Raw genomic sequence first — 8,847 nt, 5'->3', positions numbered from 1 at the left:
TAGCATATTACATAATTTATGCAACAGCATACAAGACATTTTTGGACTCACCTTGTTGTGCTGTGCTCACTTGAACAGGAAGGTGGCGTGGCGGTCCTTCGTGTGCAAATTTTGTCAACAAACTTTGTCATCAAAGTCTGTCATTCTCTGGATTTATGGGGCTATCAAGACAACTGGGAACTCTGAAAAAACAAGGTTGAATCATGATGACATCAGTGATCTTCAGGTCGGAGCTTTAGAAAGAGGCCATTTCACTGAAATCAGATTTCCCAGTTCTGTGTCTCCTGTTGTTTTGAGCGCGGCAAAAGTCATGCTGGATTGACACAATGGCCAATGTTGAATGTTTATCCTATTAAGCTTGGAAAAGAGACCCTTAATCCTAGACTTTGGACCACACACCCACTCCAGTGAATAGCAGGCTGGTGATTGCTTTGCAATGCTTGCAGTTAGCCACTGATTCCTTCCAAACCACTCATTGTTGAATTTGTGATTTCCAACTTTTTGTGTAATGTTTAAGTCCAAAGGCCGATGAGCACGGATACGTTTTATCTGTAATTTCTTTTCATTATTTCTCTTCACATGAATAGGATTGAAATGGATTTGCCAGTAGATTGTCAACTTGATTCATGATGACTGCTAGCTTGCTAGCTAAGATTCTGAAAGTATGATGTTGACATTTATGGCTCCCTAGTGGCACAGCGGTCTAAGGCACTGCATCTCAGTGCTAGAGGCGTCACTACAGACCCCGGTTCGATCCCGGCCTGTACCAGCTGGGATCGGGAGTCCCATAGGGCGGCGCACGATTGGCCCAGCATCATTCGGGCTAGGGAAGGGTTTGGCCAGGTTAGGCCATTGTTGTAAAATAAGAATTTGTTCTTGACTGACTTGCCTAGTTAAATCAAATCCCAACAAAGCTGCTGTAGATAAAATGTAATTATATCTGTGGCCAATTACCTTGAGCCTTCTTGGATTGGCCCATCTAATGTAACTCTATGGCCGCACCCAAGGGTCTTTAATTTTTTTTGCTCTAACCTTAGATTTGGCGGTGACATAGTGTCCCCATGAGTGACAGAACACTGAGCCAATGACAGCGCAAGAGAACATTACCAACCCCTACACTCCGTATTTTCAGCTGGCTGCCCCACCACCATAGAAACCACTGAGCTAGACTGAAACACCTGCATTTTGGAGCTGCCTTACTCAAGAAAGCAAAAAGAAAGCAAGTTTGTATGCGGCTTTATTAACATTGTTTGCAAACTGATATGTGACAAGTATTAATGCCAAAATAACATGCAAAACAGGCATCACCCCATATTTCATTTTTAGCTAGAAAGGTGGGACTCAAAACAGGCGGGGGTCTGCTATGAGGTTGCAAGTCCATAGAGTTCATGCCTTGCACATATTGTTCCACAGTTATTGTATCTGAATATAAAGACCATGTTAATTTTGTCTACGAGTCTCCTGTTTTAATGTCTGAATGATATAAGCAATTTTACATCGGTTATACAGCAAAACTAATCATTAGAATGTATATAACACACATTTCAAATCACTGGCTCATATTTCCCACAAATGGGAGGAATCAGTGGAGCTACAGTGTATGTACAAACCAATAAGATATGAGGGGTGGAGTGAGAGGACGCAACCAGATTCCAACAACATTCTCTTAACAACAAAATGTGTCAGTATCAAACTGAGATTTCAGAGTGTGGACATTATAACCAATATGACAAAACTTACAACAGGGTGATAGGTAAGAATTAACATCACGACAAGCGTTTGGGATTTTACATTAAAAATTTTCGTCACTCAGGTCTCCGTGCGTAAAATGCGCATGTGGCACAATCAACAGGCAGCTAGACAGACCAAAGCAAATTTTCACTGAACATGACCGAGGAAAAGAGTAAGTCATTCAACGACCATCCATGTAGTCCAACGGGAACCGCCAGCTCGATGTCGCAGGACGACTCGGATTCGGACGTCCCGTCCTCTCCAACCGGCTCCGATGGACAGGCTCACGGCAACGGGATAACCCCAAAAATGGACACTAGCGAGGAGGATAAACGGTTTCCCGCGTGCATCCGAGACGCAGTGTCTCAGGTACTGAACGGATACGACTGGTCGCTCGTACCGATGCCTACACGAGGAGACCGGTCTCTGAAAAACAAACCCCATGTGAAGCGACCGATGAACGCGTTCATGGTGTGGGCGCAGGCGGCGCGCAGGAAACTAGCTGACCAGTACCCGCATCTCCACAACGCCGAACTCAGCAAGACCTTGGGGAAGCTCTGGCGGTCAGTAGAGAGAACCGAATGTTTATATTTAATGGGGGGTATAGTACACATTTGCGTACCTAATGTGCCGCATAGAACATGGCACAGATGTACTATGGAAATGTTTTTTGCACCAAACCCAAAAATCTGCAGTGAAGATTGTTGTAGACAATGTTCATTGTTGACAAGTTACAAAATACTTATTATTAGTTTATTTTCTAGTATTGTTTCATGAAAATTTGTGCACAACTTTGCCTTTTCATAATGATTAACCTAATTTTACATGGCATGTTTAGAATGAAGATGATAATGATATTCACTGTGACATCCAGCATTATGCATCTTATAATAGTCCACAACTCAACCCAACCTGTCATCAATTTCCAGCCTGCTCTCTGAAAGCGAGAAGAGGCCATTTATAGAGGAGGCAGAGAGACTGAGGGTGCAACACAAGAAAGACTACCCTGACTACAAATACCAACCCCGGAGAAGGAAGAGCACCAAGCCAGGTCAGAGTGACTCGGACTCCGGGGCTGAGCTGGCCCAATTCCACCCAGGCCAGATGTACAAGGCTGAACCTGGTCTGGCCAGACTGACCTCCATGGGGAATGGGCATAATCATCCAGAGCGGACAGGTGAGTGGATTTCCCAGCATATTTGATACATTTGTGCAAGAATGTAGAACAATCCATACTCAATAGCAACACGCAGTTTGTCAGTCACCAGGTCTTTTTTTTACTGATTGAGATCTTGTATGAACGCTTATCTCTCCTGGGTTCAGGGTTGAGGTGTTCAGGCACGTTCTTTTGTTAGTATGCCATAGCTAATGTTTAGGCATCTGTTGTGTCTTTTCTGAAGGCCATCCACATGGTCCCCCCACACCCCCCACCACCCCCAAGACAGAGCTGTATCTTGGGCTGAAACATGAGGGCCGGCGCCACCTGGATGGGGGACGGCAGAACATCGACTTCAGCAACTTGGACATCTCTGAGCTGAGCACCGATGTCATCAGCAACATGGATGCCTTTGACGTCCACGAGTTCGACCAGTACCTGCCACTCAACGGGCACAGCTCCGCCCCGGCGCCTCCGGACCATGGGCACGGATCCAACCCCCCCTCTGGGTCCCTCAGTTCCTCCTACGGCCACTCCCACAGCAATGCCTTGCCTTGGGGGCCAAAAGGGGCGGGAGCGGAGGCGGCGCTCCCCTCTTCCTCCTCGTCTTCTAGTAACAGCGATGGCGTTCACCACAGAACGCAGATCAAAACGGAGCAGTTGAGTCCCAGCCACTACAGCAGCCAGCACTCCCACAGCTCCTCGCCACCCCACCCCGACTACACCCCCCTCAGCTCTGGAAGCGGCCCCTCCTCTGCAGCCTCCTCCTCCCTGCCCAGCCCCCAGTGTGACTATGCAGACCTCCAGAGCCCCAGCTACTACAGTGCCTACTCCAGCTACCCCGCAGGTCTCTATCAGTACCCCTACTTCCACTCCTCTCGCCGCCCCTACGGCAAACCGCTCATCAACAGCGTAGCCATCCCTCCGCCCCACAGCCCCACCTCAAATTGGGAGCAGCCGGTCTATACCACACTCACCAGGCCTTAGACTCATTGACAGCCTATGGTGCCTGATATGGCTTTCTTCTGTTTTTGCTGTGTTAGTGAGGACATGACATAAGGCTCAAGGTTGGACATGATCTAAGAACAAGTGCCTGCTGGTTTTGTCAGAATGGACAGAGAATCTCTACCCACAATCATGCATGAATCTTCTGTGGGAAAAATGTGGAACACACTTCTGTTTTGACCACGAAATCACAAATGAATACAATTCTAGATGAACTTTTTTTAGTGCCTTTCTTATGTTCAACTCTTTATCTCAGATTGAATAATTATTGTTTGTATTTATGTTTTATATGAACATGTTTTATATTGGAATGCACATTCCAGCTTAACAAATGCACCAAATGAATAATAATTCCACTTGTTAGTTACTGTTCATCACTCCAGTGCAGTTCCATTCCTTCCTTCTTAGTTACTGTTCATCACTCCAGTGCAGTTCCATTCCTTGTCAGAAAAGGCGGCGGGGACTTTCACTCAAGGCAACAGGTGTTCAATTCTGTTTCCTACAAATCGAGATGACAAGATTTCAGGGTCGAAGGAAATTAGTAAAATGATATACCATATGCTGTGATTGACTGGACAGCTGGACTGAGGACAGGAACCACCATGCTCGCCATATAGCATGGACCGCTAAGCCCTGTGCATCTGCTGCACTTGTCAACTTTTGAAGAAGACATGTCCATTCCATCCCAGCAGTTCTGTGCGGATGAAGGCCGAAATGGCTTGTCTTTCTGAAAAGGCAACTGCAAAAAAACATGGAGAGACTGCCCAATGGGCAATCCAGGTTTGATTATTGGACTTTTATACTTGATATGTGGACTGGATTATTTGTATGCTGGCTCTATGAAAACCAGCTAATATCATTTGTAACTGGTGCTTGTAAATGCTTGATGAACTTAGTGTGCGTGACCACGCATTTATGCTGTTTTATGTTTACCTTTACGATTAAATAACTGCATTGCAGAGTGTTTTCACCAACAACGAATTCGGTTAGAAGTTCCTCCCCTTGCGGGGGATTGTGGGAAGGTGAGCGGCGAAACCCTGCTAGCGGAGTGGTAGAAAAAGTTCAGCTCTTCTCTACTTTGTGCAAATTTCAAGCGGAGCGAAGCGTTGTCAAGAGGAGGCACCGCCTCTGGTCAAAACCCACTGTATGAACTCACGCAGAGCCGTTAAATACGTTGGCCCACACACCTTTTTCTTGCAGTTCTGAATATTTTTGCAAATGACATATAAACTTAATGTTTGAGTAGTTGGGCAGTTTCTTGAAGACAAGATGGATGCTCGCCATGCAGTTACTGAGAGTGGGCATACTACCAAGTGTGTTTGTGTGTGTGAGTGTGTGTGTGAGTGTGTGAGTGCATGCATGAGTGAGCGCGTGCGTCTGTGTGTGTTTGTGAGCGTGTGCTTGCGTGTGAACGTGTGACACAGACAAAAAGCTCTGAATTTTAATGAGCAATTACTTTGTTGAAAGATCCTTTGTCTCCCTTTTATCTGGGGAAAGAGAGAGAAATTAATTGGACTGACAAATAAAAACTGCATCATTACCAAACGCACCAACAAGCTACAGGGTATGAGAAGAATTAACCGCAGGGAAGCTGATCAGAACAGATGGGATGTGGGTGGCTTGTGAGCGGAATACTCATAACAGATTTAAATGTATAGCCACCAGTACACTACCAGTATGCTGTAACTCAGACTGTCCTGCCTATTGTTTGCCAAGACATTTTAGTAGAAACTCAACTAGAGAGATAAGGATGAGGATAGAGAATGGAGACAGAGTGTTAAGAGTTATTGACAGAATGAATCAGGGTGCGTTGCATAATAACAGGAGTTTGGCGATACAAATGATGCATGAATCACCACGATCACTTGCCCAACTTGAATAGACTGATCATCCAGTGAATAACGGACACTGTACCTAGACCAACATAGCTATTAACAAACTTTTTTTTTTTTACAGATATACTGTACCTGGCTCATAGGTTGCTATATTTACTCTCAGGCCATGCTAAATGCCCTACGTTTCTGCCCCTGGGCTTCACTACAGATATGATGGCTGAGGATTTGGGGTTCCACCCACTTTTAATTACTTCCTGAATGGTGAAAATATCTGGTGAGTTTCACTGAGTTAGTGTCTAATGGAGTTTGCCTGGCCTGCCGGGGCGCCAACGACAACAAGCGGCCAGACAGAACTAACATTGACTTACCCATGATGCCACGGGGATCTGGAGCCAGGGCGGAGGGGCAGAGGAGTGTGGAGGGACACATCAGGAGACCTGACTCGCACTGTGATTCGCCACACAAATGGTCATATATACTGTACAGGTGGGAAGGCAGTTCCACCTCATTTGGATTGGTAAAAACACACAGAGGCAGTTGAAATTCTGCTAAGACTTTGCATGGGAAAATCGACCAATTGACCAACTGTTCAATCACCTACAAATCCCAGTTGAATCACTGCACACACACCCTCACTTACAAACCTTTCAAGCAGCAGCTTCATGTGTTCATCTTATTTCCTTCCAAGTCAAGTTCTGTTCACGTTAAGCTCTGTTCAATTAGTCTCCTTAATTATTTTGAAACATGTTTATAAAGTTACTGATATCTTTCTCATTTTCATTACAGCTATTAGAAGTTAAAGCCTATAAGTGGTTCATACAATTTTAAGCAGTGAAGGGGATCCCTTGTGTGTGTGGGTTTATCCCGGGACTTTTCATTACATTTGTGCTGTAGCCTCTCTGTAGCCATCCTTTAGGCTTTAGACTCATCACTAAATTATTCCCTCTAACTTGAAACAGACTGAGGCAGCAATGTAATAGACTTACAACAGTCAATTAGACCATAAAACCTCTAATGATGCAAGTGATGAGGTACAAGTTTCTCCCTGATCTTGTCTATGTGGTATTCTCTGTCTCAAGATAACAGGATGATACTGGCAAGTTGTTCCTGTGCAGTGCAACAATGACAAAAGGGTGAATAACAGTTGTTCGAACTGCAGGCCCATTTCTATTGTTCAATCTAAGTAATGGCTTCTATTTTCTACAAATTCATCAATAGAAAGACTAAGGAGGTTCCAAGACATTGACGTTCCCACAGATATGGTACACTTCTCATTTCAACCAAAAATAGTGCCCTTTGACCCTTTGGGGTGTATCAACTGTTCTTCAATCCCCCGTCGTGTTGGCTGTTTGGACCACTCCAATCCCTATAAAGAGAAAGCACTTTGCCTTGGAGTGGTCTGGAGTGGTCTGCGATGGTTTACAATGCCAGAAACAGAGTAACCGTGAAACTTCACCGCGGTGACTGAGGTCAACCACAGCACGTTGCTTTGGCGCCAGTCCTTGGGAAAAGCATGTAGCCCCCATCTCGCAGACAGAGGGATGGCCTGTCTCGATGCCTGACAGAAAAAATCTGCCAACTCACTCATGCGCTTTATATATTCAGTACATGTACATTTGAAGCATACTATTTCATATGAATAAAATCTAAATGTTTAAATAAGAAAACATTCTCTATTACCAGTAGATAAAGACAATGTTAATTGACTTAGTCTTGATGGCAGAAGCAGATGTGAACCCTAAAGTCAGTGAGATTACAGAAAACTGAGGGAGGGAGAAAAAGGTGTCAGAAAGAGAGAGGGAAAGAAAGAGTGAAGGTAGCATGTGCGACTGTGTCCCAGCTGTTGCTATGACGATTGGGCTGCAGCGCCATGAGCCTGACCCCCCCTGAAGCTCTTAATCCTAACCTCCCAACACACACACACACACACACACAATCACACACACACCACACACAGAGGAGTATCCCTCAAGGATTTCCCGCCATGTGGGACCGAGATGTGAATGTGGTACAATTTACTGGAAGTTCACAGGAAAGGCACGCAGTTCACAGAACAGGCACATACTGTATGTATGGAGACATGACGGGAGCATGTCCTTATAGTTACGCAAACAAATAAACAGAGATAATCACATGCCCACACAGAGACACCAATTGACAAGAATCAACGCTCCACCACATCTAACCATTACAATGTTACCATAACTATTTACTACATAATTGAACTGTTGTGAACTTTTAATTACACACAATACCAGGTCTGTGGGCATGTGTAAGCTGCACAGCCATTATCATGCGTCTTGTGCGAGTGTTTGTGCAGACAGTCAGCGCACTCCAGCCCATACTGATAATGTTGGTCCTCCACACTTCACAACTGCTCAGCCACACTTCCCACCCGCCTCGGAGAGTCCATCCAGCCCAGGCTTAACACCAGAACTCTCCCTGGGTGGAATTCCAACAGCTGTCTGAGCTCTCCAACCGCCACCTCTAACGGCAGCTGTGTGTCTGTCTGTGTCCACGCATCAGTCAGCACAGAGAAGCACACAGCTTCGGAGGGTGGCTCTATGAATTCTGCACACATGCATACTACCAGAACACACACACACGCACGCACACACAAACAAACACAGGCACACCCGCACACATTATCTGAAGACAAGAGACTACTGGAGTAGTGGTTTCCAAACCCTGAAATTGAACTGGGGTCAAATTTGATCAAACAAATGAATTGTTCTCTCTTCAAATGGGCGTGGTGTATAATAGAACATTTTGAGTGTCAACTAAGGACCTTTTACACTATTAAAATTCACTTTCATGTAATTATGCGTTGGGACAGCCCTGCTGAACCTTAAATTGAGTGAATATGAACCCATATACAGTACAAAGTGGGGTCCCCTTCATTTTCTAGCGTCAATTTGTGCGGAACATTTTTGGGAACCCGTGCACTAGAGAGAGGACAGACAGACAGACAGACAGACAGACAGACAGACAGACAGACAGACAGACAGACAGACAGACAGACAGACAGACAGACAGACAGACAGACAGACAGACAGACAGACAGACAGACAGACAGACAGACAGACAGAGAGAGCCCAGCGGTTGATGAAAAACAACAGC

The 8,847-nt window shown here is 45.3% G+C and overlaps 1 protein-coding gene across 1 annotated transcript; it reads left to right on the top strand.

Annotated features, from left to right (window-relative positions):
* The first annotated feature begins 1,547 nt into the window (after positions 1-1,547).
* On the top strand, positions 1,548-4,866 carry LOC106589333 (transcription factor Sox-8). Its single transcript, XM_014179177.2, has 3 exons — positions 1,548-2,294; positions 2,661-2,908; positions 3,132-4,866. The coding sequence occupies exons 1-3, from the start codon at positions 1,888-1,890 to the stop codon at positions 3,872-3,874; spliced, it is 1,398 nt and encodes a 465-aa protein (XP_014034652.2). The 5' UTR covers positions 1,548-1,887; the 3' UTR covers positions 3,875-4,866.
* Positions 4,867-8,847: the final 3,981 nt, after the last annotated feature.

Source organism: Salmo salar, chromosome ssa28, assembly GCF_905237065.1.
Source record: "Salmo salar chromosome ssa28, Ssal_v3.1, whole genome shotgun sequence".
NCBI lineage: Eukaryota > Metazoa > Chordata > Actinopteri > Salmoniformes > Salmonidae > Salmo > Salmo salar.
This window is presented reverse-complemented; position numbering and strand designations above follow the sequence as displayed.